Source organism: Theropithecus gelada, chromosome 2 (genome assembly GCF_003255815.1).
Source record: "Theropithecus gelada isolate Dixy chromosome 2, Tgel_1.0, whole genome shotgun sequence".
Taxonomy (NCBI): domain Eukaryota; kingdom Metazoa; phylum Chordata; class Mammalia; order Primates; family Cercopithecidae; genus Theropithecus; species Theropithecus gelada.
Genome location: NC_037669.1, coordinates 190,033,337 through 190,054,540, shown reverse-complemented (window position 1 = coordinate 190,054,540; position 21,204 = coordinate 190,033,337). Strand labels below are relative to the sequence as shown.

General features: G+C 36.8%; 1 protein-coding gene across 3 annotated transcripts in view; it reads right to left on the bottom strand.

Moving 5' to 3' along the window:
- Positions 1–2,116: 2,116 nt before the first annotated feature.
- Positions 2,117–21,204, bottom strand: part of OPA1 (OPA1, mitochondrial dynamin like GTPase) — a 99,920-nt gene continuing 80,832 nt past the window's right edge. The window contains exons 30-31 of one of the 3 annotated variants that reach the window (XM_025376130.1): positions 7,876–7,954; positions 2,117–5,374 (exon numbers count right to left, since the gene is read on the bottom strand). In XM_025376130.1, the coding sequence (XP_025231915.1) occupies positions 7,890–7,954 (65 nt within the window). In that variant the 3' untranslated portion in view covers positions 2,117–5,374; positions 7,876–7,889. The remainder of the gene's footprint in view (positions 5,375–7,875; positions 7,955–21,204) is intronic. The other 2 variants (XM_025376132.1, XM_025376131.1) reach the window with 2 other exon arrangements.

Sequence of the window (21,204 nt, the reverse complement as noted above, 5' to 3'; positions counted from 1 at the left end):
GCTGTTTCTCTGTTAAGATGTATGGAAAGAGAGATTAGTAACAAAAATAGAACACAAACTAAGGGAGCAGAAAAATGGTTAGGTTCATTCCTTCGGTTGAGGGGGAAATTAATTTCACCATTTCCTGGCAGCTGAAGCAAAGACAATGGTAGTGTCTTGAGTTCTCATTGCCACAAGGCCAGCAGCACACCCATGTGTCTGGAGGGGAAACCGCTGGTACTATCTAGTAATCCTTAATGAATTTCAGTGATAATCAAGACATGTAATTAGGTGAGACTTCTGCAAAAGAGACTTGTGTATTTTCTTCAAACAGATGTGTCATATGGTTTTGCCTGTGAAAGCCAAGGACGTAGTATCAAAGAGGAAGGCAAGTAGCAGCCCAGGCAGTATTGCTTTCAGATGATTTGGCCTAATCTCAGATGAAGTTTACCAAAGCAAAAAAACGGGGTTAACCTATTCCCTACATATTCTCTTACAAATATGAGAGGTCTCAAGAGCTTTTGGAAAGTATTAGGTCACATAAACCATGAGCATATTTTCTGACAAATGGATAAAATTCTAATTTCCATATTGTTGCTCTGTGATTTAGTAACTACAAAAGCAGCAGAATGAATATTCTGTTCTGAACATTAAAGAGTGTAGCTTATATTCTTAATACAGCCATAAGACATATCTCTGTGGGCGGCTGCTGGCAATATCACTGCACTGTGACTAGATCTTCAGGAGTGCCTCTAGCCTAGTTTTTTCAAAAACAGATCTTCGATTTCCCAAATATTTGGATAGGAACAGTTGACACCTGGGTTAATGAATTAAAAGTACTAACAGCAGGAACAAGAATTTTTTTATCACAGAGTAACAATCACGCCTGTAATCCTAGCACTTCGGGAGGCCGAGGCGGGTGGATCACGAGGTCAGGAGATCGAGACCACCCTGGCTAACACGGGGAAATGCTGCCTCTACTAAAAATACAAAAAATTAGCTAGGCATGGTGGTGGGTGCCTGTAGTCCCAGTTACTCGCGAGGCTGAGGCAGGAGAATGGCCTGAACCCAGGAGGCAGAGCTTGCAGTGAGCCGAGATCACACCACTGCACTCCAGCCTGGGCGACAGAGCGAGACTCTGTCTCAAACAAACAAACAAACAAACCAAGAAAACGATTTTCATTTAAAAGCATTTAAAAGTAGTATTTACCTCTTTGTCAGTGACTTGACCACAAATACACGTTAATACTGCTTCTATGGAATGTGTATGTAACTCACGAGAAGTCTTGGAGAGGAATCACATACATACTCTCAATTTTCAAGCCAAATTCTGTCATTTTAGGATATAAATTTAAACGAATGCCTTATGATACAGGTTTTTCCTACCCTTAGTTTTAGAAGTTGTCTTCTTCCAGCTAAGATCACCCACATTTAAGCCTTCCTGATACTGTCCCCTGGTTTTGAACCTTCAACAATTTTTGTAGTACTTGTTTGAACCCTTAAGTTTTCTACACTTACTAACTGGGTCCAGTATGTGCAGGATATGATTGTTCTAGTTATCACGAATCGGGGATGTGGTTATTTTAAGACGTATTTTGTAATTAAATACCTCTGTATTATCTATAGGCACATGGTAGCTATCTCAATTTGATAAATAAGTTAATTCTTCAATCAGACATGCTAAAGAAACATACATTGCTCTATTAAATCTTTGGTAACTAAATTCTTCAAACTTTTTGATACATGAAGATTCTGAACTTGAATTACACAAAGGGTGAAAACCTAGTTTAAAATAAAAGTATGGGGCCTCCCACTAGGACGAGTCTGTTAGCACCGATACAGAAAACCAATGCTGACATGATTGAAAATGTTCTTGCCTATGCATCTTCTGAAGGAATTAAGGCGGCACACCTATACTCTGCCTAACTTGACATATCCAATGATCAACAAACAGTTAGTAGGTATCATTTATGAGCAAAGTTCTGGAGGAATAACAAAGTGAGTAACAGGAGTTTATAATCAGATGGTAGATGAAATTAAAGTCTCTTCCAGTTTTAAGGCTTAGTTATAACTTTTTAGTAAGCCTCATAGGAACATGTTAGCAGCATTATTGAAAATGACAGCCTTGGCAGCAAAGTGAAATTATAAAACCTTTTTTATATATCTTACCAAGGAAAATAACAAATGTTTTGACAAGTACCACGATGTGAAAAAAGGACCCGCTGACCATGGAGTACAACTGTGAAATGCAAGGCATGTGAAATTCAAGCATTCAGAGAAAAGCCACATTAAGAGCTTGTTAGACCATGAATCTGGTTATACTGTGGGGTCAAATAATGACCCTAGGTACACAGGTTTCTCTTTCCCTCATTAAAACAGAAAAAAATTTAAAAGATGCTCTCCAATAATAGAATTATAATGTGATTTAAATATTTTTTAATTACTCATCTACACAAATGACCTTTGATCAAGCACAGGCAAAATATAAGTTGCAATAATATCTACATGTAATGTGAAGGTTTTAAAAAAATAATACAAAGTTCATTCACAGTGCACAAGTGAAAACAAGGTAAGTTTTAAATATTTAAACAACATATAGCCATGATCATTCAAAAGGTAAGCATATTTTAAAGCACATTTCCATACTGCTAGAGCTACAACATATACCAGCTTAGAGAACTGAGATAAAAACCATTACTTTGATCCCCTTTATTGGAAAGCAAAAATACCATATTTCTTTCCTCAGATACATACATCTAGAATAAATAAACACAAAATTATTAACTAAAGATTTTATCTTTTAAATCTATACTCTCTTATCCCACATCAAATTCCAACATGGTGAGGCTGGGAAGCACCACTCTGCCATGTTCCCTACTTATTTTTATACCGTTCATTTGCATTTGGAGGCTGAATAATTTGCAGAAAGAAGTCTGCTGGAAAAAAACTGTGGAAAATGGGAATACAATGAGAGGGCAATACAGTAACCTACTAGAAAGGCTGATTGTTCCACATGCAACTACAGCACAGTGGGTCAAACGGGGAAGCTGCAAGGACCACTTATTTCCTACTGTGCGCTGCCTAGGTACGCCGATTTTTAAAACTGAAGTCCTAGCCGAATTAATTTTGGATATCATCTATTTACGGTTGTTCAATCTTCCATACAGAGCTTTGTCCACTCCACTCTTTGCAAATTCTGACATAAAAACAAATGATTCTGTGGCTAGTTCGAATTCAACTTCTGTCTATTTAGTATCTTTTTGCTGAAATTTGAATCATTTCGAACTTTCGAACTACCGACACAAGACACAGGGTTTACTCTGGAGACTGAATTTTACTTTCTTTCAATAACATCTGCACTTGATAAATACCTAGCTTTCAAGGAAAAATAAAGCATGCTTAGGATGAGATTAGCTAAAAGGAAGAAAAAAAACCCATGAAAGAAGCCAAATTACTGTGCGGCATGGAGAGGACGTCAGGACTCTCACGTGGGACTTTCAGTAATATTAATTGTTATCATCTATTCACATACGTTACAATACTGATCTCCTCAAAGAAATGAAGCTCTCCCTCCACCTCTTTTTAAAACTTACACAAAGGGATGTGATAACAGTAGTGACTAATATTAGCCTTTTCCTTGGGAGAAATCTGTGGAAATACAGCTGAGGGTACTTCTTTCTCTCTATAGTTGACAGAAGTAAATAAATATGGGCCTGTTTTATTCTTTAGAAATAGATGTGTAGTTGTAATTGTTATGCTTTACAATTGCAAAAGTATTCATTAACATGCATTAACCTGTAAGCACTGGTTAGAGGGGTGTACCCAGTAAGGTGATCTCCTAATCTGTGTATTCAACATAACAGAGTTCTCCTCCCCTTCTATTCACTCCTGTCCCTAGACCTAAAAGAAAGAAAAAAAGTTCCTGACTATGCATCTACCAGCACATCTGTGCTGCTTAAAACTGGACCTACTTTCCTTATCAAACAGTATAAAACAAACATATACTGAATTCCCGCTTTCGGAAGTGTTTTTCCATATCCTCAACCGTGTGTACCAAGTGTTACATCTTGAGGGATCACAGCGAAGCATGCATGATGGAAAACAATAAAATGAGGAGTAGCCATGGAGCTGTTACCAAAAAGCAATTCCAAGAAAATAAGATTTAGTGAACTGTAAAAGAAAAAACATCACACAACGGACATTTTTATTAACAAAGTGAAGCCTTAGTGAAAAGGCAGCAAATGAGATAGACATTGTAAGTAAAAAAGCATTTCTTTGCTTGAATGTCCTTTAGCCAATTAAAAAATATTTATTTAAAACACATGAAAATGTTGTGAAGGTAGTACTGTAATTAAATTGCAATAAATTAAACTAAATTTTTCTTTATTCAGTTAAGAGAGGGATGGTCAACATTAATTATTGAAATAATTTCTATGTAAAATAGTCTTATGAAAGAAAGCCTTTTTGTGATGTCTAGTTAAAATGTTTGATAATATTCTAAATGAAATTAGTCAATTGATTATCCTTAATCTTCCTCATCCTGTGTCATAATCCAGTGGCTCTGTCAACAGGAAAAAAACCACTATTACCAGAAAGCCTAACGTAAGTATACAACATCTAAAATAAATCAATTTCAAATGGATACAGAGAGTGAGAAAACAGCAACTGAATCAAATAGGTAAAAGCTGGTACTGACTTAGCTTCCAAGGCAAATTTCTTCGCTGGTAAAAGCTGGTACTGACTTAGCTTCCAAGGCAAATTTCTTTGCTGGCTATGAAGGGTTGAAATTTCTTTCACTGAATGTACACTGAATTGTTACAATCCAAATTAACCTGTTTTAGGGGTTCTTCTGTTACCCACTTTTCTTTCATGTGGTGAATATAAACTGAATTATCATGGTCAAATAGTTTCTGGGAATAGAATACTACAGACACAGACAATGATTTAGCAGGCTATTGTGATTTTATATACAAGTGATAACTTTAAAAAAATTGCTATGTAAGTTTTATTTCAAAACACCTAGCATTGTATTTCTGGAGAAGAAATTGACACTGAGTAACCTCAGTTAACGCGGTAAACTAGTGCCACCACAAATAAGACAACCAACAGACAGCAAGTTTCTTATCTTCAAGGACTGAACCTAATGGCCACACCAAGTCTATTATTCCCATTTGTCACTTTAGTACAGCGAAGTAGGATGTTAATCCATTACCACTGTTCTTCCGTTCGAAAGGCAGCTGACGGTGAAAGCGCCCGTAACACACATCAATTATTTTTATCCCATGACTTTATTGTATGTTTAGAAAGGTGGAACAGCAGAAGAAAAAGAGGCTGGACAAAAGATGTTGATGTTTTTATTCTTCAGATATATGCAGAGCTGATGATGAGTATGAATCTGTAAAAATAAACCCATTTAACAAACTGAGGTCAGGGGAGACAAATGCAAAATTTCTAAACGAAGTTTATGACTGCATGATCATAACAACATTGAAGCCTACCTGCTTACGTTTGCTAGTTTTTCTAAACTTACATAGTCTATCACCTACCGTAACAGTATTGGCATAATTTTTTTATCAAACATAAATAAAAATATACTGGAATTCATTTCTTGTAGAAAAAGTGAAAAGCATATACTAAAATTAATTGGAGAAGAATCTGTGTATGGCTGTATAGCATATAAACATCTTCAGCAAATATCAGAGTAACAATTAACTAGGAATCCTATGTGTTAAAACTATACTGGAGAAAGTATTCCTTAGGGCCCTTGGTAACTTTTATAAAACGGTCAGAATGAAGCAAGGTTACCATTCTGCCAGATTTACTCTTTTAAATGCATCTGCAGAGTACAAAACAGATCATCTGTCCAGTTCACAAGATACTTTGTAAAAGTTCAGAGTCTTCAGTCACAAGGGTTGAAAAGGGTCTTAGAGACTAGACAGGTAGCAGCAACAGCAATTCTGGATGTCACACTGATCAGCTGAGTGGAGAGACACCATTATGTAAAACACTGGCTGGCTTTCAGCTTCCTCATTTTGCTAAAAAAACAGAAATACAGCTTATATTTTTAATGGGGCTTCCGGGGCTTTCATCAATTTTTCCTTGCAAAGCACATACAGATCGGTAAACAAAACTATCATGTAAGCTCTGGTGCTGGAGATCAAGGTACTAAAGATGTTTACTTCTCATAGTAAGTATTCATGGTAACTATCATGACTAGGGTGATACTATAACACTTAATGGTTTTAAAATAAAATATTCATACACAGAAGATGTAGAAAGGATTTATGAACATGGACACTTATAAAACACAAAAATTATGTTTACCTTGTGTTAAAGATGATTATGTATTTTTGTATATTTCCACATATCTGTCTTAACTTTTTTTTTGAGACATAGTCTCGCTCTGTCACCCAGGCTGGAGTGCAGTGGCGCGATTTCTGCTTACTGCAACCACTGCTTCCAGGTTCAAGTGGTTCTCCTAGCTCAGGCTCCCGAGTAGCTGGAATTACAGGCATGTGCCAGCATGCCCCGGCAATTTTTGTATATTTAGTAGAGATGGCGTTTCACCATGTTGATCAGGCTGGTCTCCAACTCCTGACCTCAAGTGATCCACCCGCCTTGGTCTCCCTAAGTGCTGGGATTACAGGAGTGAGCCACCGCACTGGCCTGTCTTAACTTACTAAAGAAACAAATGAAATAATGTAACAAAGCTTTATTTTCAAGTTTTCTACGCCTTGTTTCTCTCCTTCATTGCTGGCGTACTGTTCCCAATGATGTACCATGTGAGTTGTACTTCCCCTTCCACCTTGCTTTCTCAAATACATTTTCCTGACAGTAAAGTAGGTTGTTTGGTTTAAGAGCCGTTTCTGAACTGACCTGAACCGAGTGTAGCTAGGGAGGGAAGCTTGCACATTTCTACTCCTTCCAGCTCTGAGCCTGCTGCAGGCTGTCTGTAGGGTAAGGCTCACAGACAAAAGTGACAAAATATATGAAGTGATAATGACTTAACTACAGCATTTTTCTTTTCTCAACTCCTTTTATAAAAGCAAATGCCAGCCTGGACAGCAGGGTGAAACCCCATCTCTACAAAAAATTACAGAAATTAGCTGGGCATGGTGGCATGAGCCTGTGGCCCCAGTGTCTTGAGAGGCTGATGTGGGAGGATTGCTTGAGCCCAGGAGGTTGAGGCTGCAGTGAACTGCGATTGCACCACTGTACTCCAGCCTGGGTGACAGAGCGAGGGCTCACCTCATGCAAGTGACTTACTGTTTACAATTTTTCAGCAACAATTAATTGATTATGCTACTAAGGAAAAGTCCTTAAATATGCATTTTATTAGGAACATGCCTCTAATGCCAGAAAACAGAATCAGACAAGAAAGTAAATGCATTTGAGAGGAGTACTAAATTCTAAGGCTATATAAATTAAGTAGGAAAAACACTTATCTAAATGTTTTTAAACAAAAGAGATAAAGATTAAGAACAATTATTAAAATTTTAATTAAGTCAAACAGAAAACTTTGTAAGTTAAATATTTAACATACACATGATTATTGACAGACTATAAGCAATGAGGAATAAAGTAATGTCAACTACAGCTCAATTCTTTACACCTAGAAAATGAGTCACCTGCATATTATACAATATCTTAGCTCTCTGTTCACCTTTGTTCTATTCAAAATGAGTTCTAGAGGATATTTTTAGTTCAGCCAGAAGGCAATCAAGTTATTCAAAGGAACATTACACAAATGAATTTCGGAAGCTAGTTTCAGAGATTGATGCCACTGAAATTACAGCATAAGTAACAACCAGGATGTAAGTGAAGCAGAATGATAAACTATTAAGAAAAGTATAATTTTGTATTTAGTCATCACCAATGCAGTTATAGAATTTTTACTCACTTAATATAATTTATTTCTCCTGATGAAGAGCTTCAATGAAAGCATCAAGTTTTTCTTGAATTTCTCTAACTTTCTCTGTGGGGATAAAAATAAATTAAAGAAAAACATTTATTTTTCAAAGTAATTATTTACTAAATGGTTGGTATACTTAACTATTTGGGGAAAAAAGGAAAAATGAGTGTCACCATACCACCTTTTATCCAAATAAAGTCCAGATGGATTATAGCAGTAGGTCTCAGACATATTTTGGAAGTGGGAGGAGAGACTGACTGACCCCTTTGAGGATCTAATAAAAACTGTGAACTCTTAACATGGAAAACAGCATGTATTAAGTACATGTACAATTATGTAGAGAATTTTAAGGAATTCTCAGATTCTCTGGAGCCCAATCAAGAACCCACAGTTAGAAATGTCTGGGTCACAGGAAAATATACAACAATGACACCATTTTAAAAAATTAAAAGAAAGCAGAGGTGGCCTTAGACTGGGAAATGACTTCTTAAGTATAAAGTAATGAGTTACAAAGGAAAAGATCCATCAATATGGCCACATTGAAATGTATACTTTTATTTATATGTCCTAAATTAAAAGACAAGGGAAACTGTGGGAGACGCTTGCAATAAATACGAGAAGTGCAATGATTCTGTAAAAACACATACAAAAAAGTACTTTGCCAGCTATAAATAAGAAAAGTTTATCTCTCTCTGAAATGTAGATTTCCTCCACAAGTCAACTGTTCATAGTACATGCCAAATCCCCTATTAAAAGTGGAAAAGTCATGATCTATACTACTTCACTGCTAACTTAGTCATACACCTCCTATTTTATTTTATATTTTGAGATGGGGGTCCTACTCTGTCGCCCAGGTTGGAGTGCAGTGGCGCTAACAGGGCTTACTGCAGCCTCAACCTCCTGGGCTCAAGTGATTCTCCCGCCTTGGCCTCGCCTGTAGCTAAGACTACAGGCAGGTGTCACCACGCCTGGCTAGGTTTTTATTTTTAATTTTTTTGTAGAGACAGGGTCTCACTTTGTTGCTCAGGCTGGTCCTGAACTCCTGGGCTTAAGTGATCCTCCTGCCTCGGCCTCCCAAAGTCCTGGGATTACAGGTGTGAGCCACTGTGCCTGGCTTCTATTTTAAAACGTAGGTTATAGTAAGCATGATAAATATTTTTGTCCTTTTAATGTAATTTAACATATTAGTGGAAAGTATCAATTAAGGTGGGTTGGCTGGTTCAAAGTGAGTGACCTAGAGGCAAAACTGGCAAGCATTCTACTTTATGCAGGAAAACCATGTAAAATGCATTTAATATTTGACATTTATATCTTTTATATTTAAAAGTAAACAATCTGCAATTGAAGATATAAGTATTCCTTTTTACCAGCGAGGCAGCATTAGTGATGAGTACCCAAGAAAATGAAGAATTGTCCTTTTAATGAATTCTTATTAGCATTGCAGGAACTCAGAAAAGCCTACCATGGTTGGATATAAAGAACATAACATTTTCATATTCTTTTACCAGTAATTTATTCTTTCCATATTATTTTTCCAGTAATTTAAAACTTGTAGGTCTTGCTATGTTGCCCAGGCTAGACTCAGCCCCCTGGGCTCAATGGATCCTGCTGTCTCGGCCTCCTGAGTAGCTGAGACTACAGGTGAGTGCCACTACGCCTGGCTGCAGCACTTCTCATTCTAGGTATTCGATTCAGGCTGATATAAAACCTGTGGGGGGAGGGGAAGGGAAAGTCCAATGGTTTTACTCAAACTATGTATTGAGAAGATATGATAATAGCTATTATGAAGGCAGCATTAACTCCTTATATATAAAATTAAACTAGAAAAACTTTAAAACATTCCTAACCCATCTCTTAGAAGTAGAGTCTCAATCTTCTGGTGGGCTCACTTCCATTCGTTAAACAGCCGACAAACCAGTCAACTTTCTTGCTTTCCCAAAATAAGGCCACACTCTTAGTTTTAAAATTAATTCACTTAGTTGCTTAGAAACAGCTTAACCTATTTTTTTTTTTTCAGTGAATGTAAGAAAGTTTCATATCAGTTCATCAGTTGAAGGATTTTTAAAAAGTGGGGGGGTTAGGAGAAAGACATTTTGTAAATTGTTACCTAGAATTCTGGAAATGAATGCGGTCTTTTAAAAAAAAAGTCATCTAACTTAAATCACACAACACATGGGAACCTCCAACAGGTGCTTCTCTCCACATTTCACTGAGAAATATTTCTACTTGGGAATGCTGTACTGTATGAAGAGAAGTCCAGCTCCATTTGATACATGATTTGAGAACAACAGGGCAGTGCACGGCCAGGTCTACCCATCCTTTTGCCCCACTGGTGACCCCCATCCTAAGCTGGATGGACTACTGCAGGGAGGCGGCACAGCAGCCTTACCCCCTACAAGAGACTATTCAGAGCAAGATCCAATTGGATCGAAAGATACCCAGAGCCACTCTGATGCAAGTGTCTCACTCTGTAAGGTCTAAATGAAAATCAGATTTTTCTAAAATTAACAGGTAAGCCGTTTTTTTTCCTAAATGAAAGCAAAAAGACTATTTAATGTACTTTAATATGAAAACCACAAAACGAAAAAATGCCAAATTTCCCTTAAATATTTACGATTAGAATATCAGGACACAGTACTACCATGCCTTGAAACCTCAGGAATGACAAAGGACACTTAACTAAGTTACCAGGCAGTACCGGGGGCAGGTGTGAACGGGGGGCGGGGGGAGGGGGGGAGAGACTGGAGGTGAGTGTTAAAAGAGCAATTATGATCAATGTATCCTTTAAACATTAACTGAAAAACATTTTTTTCTTTGTTCTTTCACTTTCACAATGCACTTGGATATGAGGACACACATGATATCCTACTTTTGAGAAGCATTCCCGGCTTACTCTCTCATTCTAAGGCTATGATGTATCTACTATGTATTTCCAAATTTTGCATTTCATTTGGTTCTCATACAACCTTGCAGGTATCATTACTAAATATGAGGACATTAAAGCCTGGAGAGTTAGCCTTGTCTACACTTCTCTGATTAAGAAACACACACTACATCTGCTACCATGTTTGTTTGACACAGAGTCTTGCACTGTCACCCAGGAGTGATGCAAACACAGCTCACTACAGCCTTGACCTCCTAGGCTCAAGTGATTCTCCTGTCTCAGTCTCCCAAGTAGTTGAGACCACAGGCATGTAGCACCACACCTGGCTAATTTTCTAATTTTTTTTTTTGTCAAGATGGGGGTCTCACTATGTTGCCCAGGCTGGTCTCGAAGTCTAGGCCTCAAGCAATCCTCCCCACTCGGCTTCACAAACTGCTGGAATTACAGGGTGTGAGCTACTATACCCAGTCTATTACCATATGTTAACTCATAATAACAAAGCAAAGCTCATAGCGACAAAGCAAATGCTGTTATTTTAAGTCTATTTGGTCTTTAAGTATTACCTTTGACTTAAAATAAGACACATTTCAGGGAGAATCACTTGAACCCCAGAGGCGTAGGTTGCAGTGAGCCAAGATCGCACCACTGCCCTCCAGCCTGGTGACACAGCAAGACTCCGTCTCAAAAAAAAAAAAACCAGGCATTTCAATAAAAATCAGGGAACAAAATAGTTCCTGACACCTCCTAAGTAGTCTATGCCTAAGGATGACCAAACAGTACATAATATGCTATCATATTCTGATGAAAATTGTGCCCTCTTGAGGAGACTAAATCCATACACATTTGGAGAAGCCCTTGGAGAACAATACAAGATGGGATCACAACTGCTCAGCGCCTTCCATGTCCAGAACAAGGCCCGATCACTGCATATGCTCAATCAATGATAAATGAAGTTGCCCAAAATCTGGCACAGAACATAAGGGCTGTAGTTTTCAAAGGGAAAAACGAACTTAGCTGGCTTCATGAATATACACTAGTGATCGAGCGGGAGGAAGACAGGATCAGAAGAGCTACAGCAAGCCTGGGAATGGGAGGCAAGACACACATAGATAATGAAGGTCAAGGAAAGCTGGTGGCTCCCACCTGAACCAGACAAGCAACATAGAACAGGATACCCAGGTCCAACGACACAAGTGGGAAAAAAAATCCCTTCACCTGAATGGTTGCATCTTATTATCAAGGCTGAAAGATGCTGACTATGTATACATACTCACTTGAAGCTTTAGAAACTACATTCTGATTTCTTGCTTTCCAAGAAAGCTATATTACAAATAATAAGCAGAATTATTTCTCATAAATTCATTCATTTTAAATTTTGACATAAGTTTCCAAGAATGTCTGTATACTAACTGTGCCATCTGGCTGCACAGAAAGCCAAGTTATCCATAAACAATGAAGTTGAATGTTGGCAACAAAAACTTCCTACTTTCCGATCCTTCAAATTAATGCTTCAATATCACAGTGCATTCAAATTTCAAAAATATTATTGTAACTATTTCACCATTAGAAATTGTTCTCTCTCAGAAATAGGTGTATGGATCAGCATGAGTAATTATAAAGCAAACTCATATTTCCATTAAATATTTGAATTAAATATTCACAAATAAAGAATAAAATTTGTGATTTACTTGGTAAATTAAACCAACTCAGGAAGGGATTAACAAACTGCCATTTCTGTTATACCGAAATAGCTATTTCTACGTGTAGTGAATACTGAGTCTACTTTGCATTTATCCAATGTTTACTTAAAAGATGAGCTATTTCAAACATCAATTCACTGTGCTTCTTGATTGAGTCATGAATATTCCCATAATCCCCAACTCATAAACCATCTCAGTGAATGAAGTTCCTTCTCTTTTTTCTTCTCTTCAGATGACTTGACGCCCATTCATGTTTTGGGTCTCTTTATCTCAACATGAAATGATACTGCTACTCTCATTTTCTTTTTGGGTCTTCTGATACTTGCTCTAAAGTCTCAAATATAGACTAATCTGTAATTAGGTTTTGAATACACTGTGAATACCAAAAGGCCAAACCCGGGAGAAGGTTCACTTCAGTGGTTAATAACAGTTTAGAACAGGAACAAAGAACCACACACAAAACACTAACACATGCCCTGAAATAAACCTTTTAAAACTTTTGATGTTTTTAAAGAAAGCAAGCTGCCAACTTACTAATGCAGTGTACTTTAAGCAAACCACACACCCAAAGATCCAAATGTACCTTAATAGAACTGTTTTATAACATGCTGCATAAGCACTTTGTGTTAAGCTTTAAGACACCCTCTAAGTGAGATTCTACTGTAAAAAGCTATTCACTATAGTGCTGAAAGGTAAAGGAACACTTTTTATTATGTAATATATATTGTTCATGAAAAGGTTTGCTTTTTATTCAACAACTACACTATTAACTTGCCCTTTAGAAGTTCAGTATTTAAGTGAATCTAGGGTGTGGGGGAAACAAGAAAAGGAAAAAAAGGTGAACAAGAGACTACACTCAAGATTCTCAAAACTACAGTTAAATTCTTAGATTTAGCACAAGAAAAAATGTGCGTCTTTTACAGTTGATGAAAGGTTGAACCAAAGAGATAGACAAAGGTATAAGACTAAATCTAGCACTTCTGAATCTTAGTTCTGTAGATTTTTTCCTTAAAATAAGCATGATTATTTTTAAACACTCAATGAAGACAAACTGAATCCTCCTGCATGTTACAGAAGGAGGCATCATTCACGTGTCCAGGAAAACCATTAAGGACTGGTACAGTACTTTGAAAGCTGAGGTTCCCAGACTTCTGGGGCCTGTAAAGGCTGGGTGAGTTCCATTACTTCAAAAACTCAAAATGGAAATCTTCATTTGGACTAGAAGCACATCCCCTCTCCTAACAACTACTTCCTTATACTGATTAGGAACTCTAGCTGGTGGTTGTATTTCTAATGTGAAGAATGTTAACTGCACTGTTGTAGACAAAATCTTCTGTAACATGGACTTCATGGAATTAATAATGAAAGAAACATTCGATGAAAAAAAGTTTTAAGGCTCCCTAGTCTAACATCTTTAATAATCTATGGGGCAGTTATTTTATATGATTTTTATAAAGCAGAGAACATGTAATGTGTATCATTTAAAATATATGACAATGTGGTATTTGCCATTAACTTTGTAACTGGGTAAGCCACAGTCCTAGCTTTATCTATAAAATGAAGGAATTTGTCCAGGAGAATTCAAAGTCCACACTAATTTAAAACTTATGATTAAAATGTATTGCTCTAATTCATTATATAACTGCATCTTTAAAATTCTTTTTGTTTATTCCTTAGTATCTTTTTATTTATTTGATATTAACCCTCTAGTAAAATATGTAACCACAAATTGCCATATCATTCTCACGGGGCTTCATAATTCATTTTGGAAAGATCATTTTTATAACGTATTTTTTCTAAGCATTAATGTGGAGAACAGCAAGGACTGCTTGTATAAATTCTCTACTTACCAAAAAGTCTGTTATTTAAAATCACTCGGCCCAGCATAGCACTGCTTGCTATGTAATAGATGTCCATGAATATTTATGCATTCATAGTTGAGTGGTCTGACTTAAACAATACTTAATCATTAAAGGTGATTATTAAAGATTTGCTATTTTGTGACCCCCATAAAGTATAATTTAGAAAGAAAGTAGCCTTTAGAAAGTCTGTGAGGTAAATTACAGCATGCTGAATATATGAAAAGCTCCATAGCAATTTGTTGATAAATTCAGCTCTTTTTTTTTTTTGAGATGGAGTCTCGCTCTGTTGCCCAGGCTGGAGTGCAGTGGCATGATCTCAGCTCACTGCAACCTGTGCCTCCCAGGTACAAACAATCCTTCTGCCTCAGCCCCCCGAGTAGCTGGGACTACAAGCCTGTGTCACCATGCCTGGCTAATTTTTTTGTATTTTTAGTAGTGACGGGGTTTCACCATATTGGCCAGGCTGGTCTTGAACTCTTGACCTCGTGATCCACCCGCCTCGGCCTCCCAAAGTGCTGGGATTACAGGCATGAGCCACTGTGCCTGGTCAGATAAATTCACCTTTTAAAAAATAAACTCTTATAACACAAGCATTTCTACCAGGCTCCCTTTGGCTAGTACAATTAAAACCTCTTCAAATATTTTCTATGTATTTTAGGCCTATTCCCCAAAAGGTTTCAGTATGAACATGAATTAGCCTTATACTGAGGCTTTTATCCTTGTTAGACCACTCAACTTTCTTAAGTGGATGGCAATCCTAATTTCAGTTCAGTTATAATGATTATGGCTCCGACTTAACTAATAAAAAAAGTAGTACTTGGCTGGGCACAGTGGCTCACGCCTGTAATCCCAGCACTTTGGAAGGCCGAGGCGGGCAGATCACATGAGCTCAGGAGTTCGAGACCAGCCTGGCCAACATGGCGAAACCCCATCTCTACGAAAAATACAAAAATTAGCTGGGCGTGGTGGTGGGCGCCTGTAATCCCAGCTACTTGGGAGGCTGAGGCAGGAAAATCACCTGAATCCAGGAGGTGGAGGTTACAGTGAGCCAAGATCACACCACTGCACTCCAGCCTGGGTGACAGAGCGAGATGTCTCAAAAAAAAAAAAAAAAAAAAAAAAGTAGTACCATTCCAGGTGCTTGTCAATGTCAAGGAGTGTAAAGTCTTGAACTTCTGGCTACCTGACACTTATTAAAGGATCAGCTGCAAAAACAAATAATATTTATGGGAGACCGTATGGAGGATGTAAGTTCATCTATTTCTCTGGATACTAGGTATTTTATCCTTAGATAAGCCAAACCAAATAGCTGTATGTTTGGACAGCATCATTTTTTCCCTAGAACTGCGTATGTTAGCCTGCGTGAGAAACATTACAATAAAGGGCCCCAGGATATCGCTGATTATACGTAGCCATTAGATTCATTATTATATCATCTAACTCAGGGTCCACTTTAAGGGAAATTTCTCTCAGCTGTGTGTACCAAGAAGACCTATGCTTCTCCTAAGCAACTGCTGTGTTGCTGTCTGATGGCCACCACGAATGATGTAAAGACCTCTGCTTTCCATTTTGTATCTGCCAGCCACCAGGAAACTAAGGGCTACATTTGCATCTTCCCTCTAGCAGAGTACCGGCATACTTCGGAGATACGCAAGTTTGGTTCTAGACTACCACACTAAAGCATGTATCACAATAAAGGGAGTCGCATAAGGTGTTTTGGTTTTCCAGTGCATTTAAGTTACGTTTACAGCATACTGTAATATATTAAGTGTGTAATAGCATTATGTCTAAAAAGACAATGTACGTACCTTATTTAAAAATACTTTATTGCTAACAAATGCTAAGGATCATCTGAGCTTTCAGTGAGTCATAATCTTTTTGCTGGTGGAGGGTCTGGCCCTGATGACTGGTCAGGGTGGTGGTTGTTGCAGGTTAGGGTGGCTATGGCAATTTCTTAAAATAAGACAACAATTGTAGTTTGCTGCACTGACTGATTCTTCCTTTCATGAAAGATTTCACAGTAGCATGTGATGCTGTCTGATAGCATTTTACCCACAATAGGTAATTTTGGGTAAATTTTACCCAAATTTTTCTTCTTTAAAAATTGGGAGACAATCTTCTCAAATCCTGCAGCTGCTTTATCTAGTAAGTTTATATAATATTCTAAATCCTTTACTGCCATTTCAACAATGTTCACAGCATCTTCACCAGGAACAGATTCCATCTCAAAAAACACTTTCTTCAAACTGAGACTGCCAAAAAAAAAAAAAAAAAAAAAGAAGAAAACACTTTCTTTGCTTGTCCATAAAAAGCAACTTTTCATCTGTTCAAGTTTTATCATATTACAAGAGAACTAATTCTAGTTCTATTGCTGTCTCTACCATATCTGCAGTTACTTTCTCCTCTTAAGTCTCAAACTCTTCAAAGTCATCCATGAGGGTTGGAATCAACTTCTTCCAAACTGTTAATGGTGACATTTTGACCTCCACCCATGAATCCTGAATGGTCTTAACAGCATCTAAAATGGTTGAGTCCTTTCCAGAAGCTTTTCCTTTTTTTCTTTTTTTCCCCTAAACCCATCAGAGGTATCAATCTATGGCAGCTAGGGCCTTAAGAAAGGTATTTTTAAAATAATAAGACTTCAAGGTTGAAAGCGTTCCTTGATCCATGGGCTGCAGAATGGATGTTGTGCTAGCAGGCACAAAAACAACATTAATCTCCTTGTACATCTCCCTTAGAACCCTTGCTTGACCAGATGCATTGTCAATGAGCAGTAATATTTTCAAAGAAAACTTTTCTGAGCAGGTCTCAAGAGTTATAATATTCAGTAAACCACGCTGTAAACAGATGTGCTGCCATCCAGGCTTTTTGTTCCGCTTTTAGAAAACAAGCAGGGTAGACTTAGCATAATCCTTAAGGGCCCGAGATTTTCAGAATGGTAAATTCTTTGGGTTGGCTTCAACTTAAAGTCATCTGCTGCATTAGCACCCAATGGGAGGCACAGTCTCTCCTTTGAAGCCTTAAGCCTGGCATTGACTTCTCTCTAGCTATTAAACTACTAGATGGCATCTTCTTCCAATAGACGGCTATTTCATCTGCATCAAGAATCTGTTGTTTAGCATAACCTCCTTCATCAATTATTTTAGTTAGATCTTCTTGATAACTTGCTGCAGCTGCTACATCAGCACCTTGTACTTTTATGTTGCAGAAATGGCTTTTTTCCTCTTAAACCTTACGAATCAACCTTTGCTAGCTTCAAATTTTATTCTACCGCTTCCCACCTCTCTCCGAGCTTTCAGAGAATTGAATACAGTTAGGGACCTGTTCTGGATTAGGTTTTAGCTTAAGGGAATGTTATGGCTGGTTTGATCTTCTATCCAGACCAGTAAAACTTTCTGCAGAAAGGCTGTTCTGCTTTATCATTTGTGTGTTCACTGGAATAACACTTTTAATTTCCTTCAATAACTTTTCTTTTGCATTCAGTTTGGCTAATGGCCCATTTTGGCTTTCAACAAGCCTCCTTTACTAAGCTTAATCATTTCTAGCTTTTCATTTAAAGTGAGATATGGCACTCTTTCTTTCAGCTGAACATGTAGAGGCCATTGCAGGGTTACTAGCTGGCCAAATTTCAATATTGTTGTGTCCTAGGGAATAGGGAGGCCCTGAAGAGGAGGAGAGAGACAGGGAATGTCTAGTTGGTGGAACAGCCAGAATACACGTATGTACTGATTAAGTTCACTGACTAATATGGGCACAGTTAGTTAGTGGTACCTAAAACAGCTACAATACAAACATCAATGATCACTGATGATAGATCACCATGACGATAGAATAATAATGGAAAAACTTGAAATATTGCAAGAATTACAAAAATGTGACAGCGACTTGAGGTAAGCACATGCTGTTGGGAAAGTAGTGCCAATAGGGCTTGTTCAATACAGGGTTGCCACAAAACTTCTATTGTTAAAAATGCAGTAACTGTGAAGTGCAATAAAGTGACATGCAACAAAATGAGGTCTGCCTACATAGCATGCATTTTGAGGGGCACCAATTCTATCTTATATTTTACTTTATTTCACTTGCCTGGATTTTCCTTTTCCTTCAACTCAAAGTTTTCACATAAGTAGTTTTATCTTTTGCATAGGATATATGTAAGTTGCCTCAAATTCCTTTTGGATAATTAATAAACGAACAAGCTAGTCCGTAGAAGATATATTATTAGCCAGCTGATTCAAATAATACAACACAATATTCTAAAAGTGGTCATTTTATACTGGTAATAGTTTTTAAATCAGTAATTTAAGAACATTCTGCAGGGCCACGGAGGGACAATATTTGTTACATAAAACCTTGCATAAATAATTTCCGCATGGGAGAAAAAGTAAATTATTTTTATTTCTGCTGAATTCTTAGCAAACCCAATGATATCAATATCTATTCCTATAATACTTATTTTCAGCAACAGAAGTAAAAGCATAAATGTTTATGGGATTTATGATCACCTTTTTAAATGTAAAAAATGAATAGATTTTACCATAAGATTACAATGATTTACTCTGAAGTATTTTACTTTTGTATCCAATACATAAGATGCTCCACACTTAAATTATGACAAAAAACTTAAAAAGTTATTTTATATGTTAACTCACTAATGATACATTGCTTTTTCTCAAAAAAAAAAGTTCCATTATTTCAAAATGAATACATTCATTTTGCTCCCTGATAAAAATTTAAATGTCTATAATACATTTTAAAAAATATGATTTAGGCATTATTAATTGGGAAGACTAAAAAAGATCAGTAAAATATTCTAAGTCAATTAAAAATGCTTTAAAAAATTCATCTTGTTTTTCTTTTTCTCTTATTTCTAAAATTATATTTTTCCCTGAATTTACTTAGGAGGAAAGCAGAAATGTTCTAAGAAAAGGAAAACCACCCAGGCAGCCCTTAAAGAGATAGGCATCATTTATCACCTGCAAAGACAGATTTATAAGAGGGCCCCTTCTGTTCCTTTAAGACTGCAAAACAGATGGGAAGTGAATGGACAGTCAATGGGACAAGAAAACACATGGGAGGTGCTGCTGTATGCATGTTCCCAGCATAAGAAAGAGGTCAAGATTGTAACTGCATGACTGGGTCCTGGAAAGGGTCTTTCTTCAAGCTGTTACAAAGACAAACGCTGTTCCTCATCCTGCTGTCAAACTGTTATAAATATTGGTTTGTCAAAAGACCTTCAGTGCTGAAGCTTTAAAAAGGAGGCAAAACAGACGAATGAATCATGAGAATGATTCTTAAACAGTCAGTTCATCACTGTAATTTTAAAAGTAAAAGAAAGTATAAGATCAGAGAATGTAATTCTGCTTTACAAACCAAACTAAAAATTTATTAAAAAATGAAATTAAAAATTGTAGGTTTTAATAAAATTATGAATTAGGTGAGGTGAAAGCAAAAATAAAATAAAAGTTCCATCTCTTAAAAAAATGGTGTATTAGGATAAAGTATTATGAAACTTAGCACAAGAAGAACAGGTATTCATGTTAGGCTGATTTCAGAAGTTCTTGGTTTACCACTGAATTTATTTTACAGAGGTGCTGTTTATCACAACTGAGTGAGAATCAGGCTCAGAAAAATAAAAATAATTTCTAAACTAATTTCACTTATTAAATTAAATTAGAAAATCACCTTTAAGTCACAATTTCTTTTCTATTGAAAAGAACAATCACAAAATTCAACTGGCACTGAGTATACATAGATTTATAAACTGAGAATTATCTTTTTTGAGGAATGAAAACATTATGTACCTCTTTAGGAGGCAAATTCATTGTTATAGATCCTTAACACATACTAAAAATCACATAAAAAAAGAAGCCAAATTACATGAACTTGGTTGTCTATGGTTACCACAAACACAAACCCAAAGACAGATGATGAACAGAATACCTAAACAATTCTAAAAAAAGTCCTATCTGTAACACATATGATTAGCCCCAGCTTTGCCATATTTATGTAATTAGCTTAACTATTTACATCAATGAATGTTAATTTCTCTATCTGAACAATGGGCATATAATGCCTTACAAGCCTCATATGACTTTACAAGACACACATGGACAAGCAGAAGTTTTGTAAACTGTAAAGCACTATATAAATGTGAGGGCCAGATCCTAGAGTTTCAAGTAGGATATGGACTCCAAAGTACCAAATGATGCAGTTACAAGGAAGTATTTTCTTTCTTTCTTTTTTTTTTTTTTAAAGTTTTGAAATCTTTTTTTTTTTCCCCCTTTATTTCTTCTTAAAAAACAAAAACAAAAACAAAAGCGGGATCTATGTGCAGAATGTGTAGGTTTGTTACACAGATATATGTGTGCCATGATGGTTTGCTGCACCTAAGTCCTCTAAGTTCCCTCCCCTCACCCCCCACGCCCCAACACACCCTGGTGTATGTTGTTCCCCTCTCTGTGTCCGTGTGTTCTCAATGTTCAATTCCCACGTATGAGTGAGAACATGTGGTGTTTGGTTTTCTGTACATGGAAGTATTTTCTAGTCCTGAATGCATGCCTGGGTCATTATTTTCTCTTAAATTTTCAGTAATCTTGGGAAAAACATAGTTTCAATAGAAGTGAGACTCAAAGAGCTAACCTTTGTAATAGAGATTAGAGTTCACAGTAGCTACTAGACTGCATGGAAGGTTCAACCCATTAGTTTTAAGATGAGAATGACTTGAGCATCTTTGAAGAAAGAAAGGAGATATAATGAATACACAAGCACATACGGGAAGGCCAGGTACCAAATATAGGTATGGGATTACTGTTCAAAGGACAGTGATTTTCAGTACATGCTATGCTACAATATGGCTTCCCGAATACT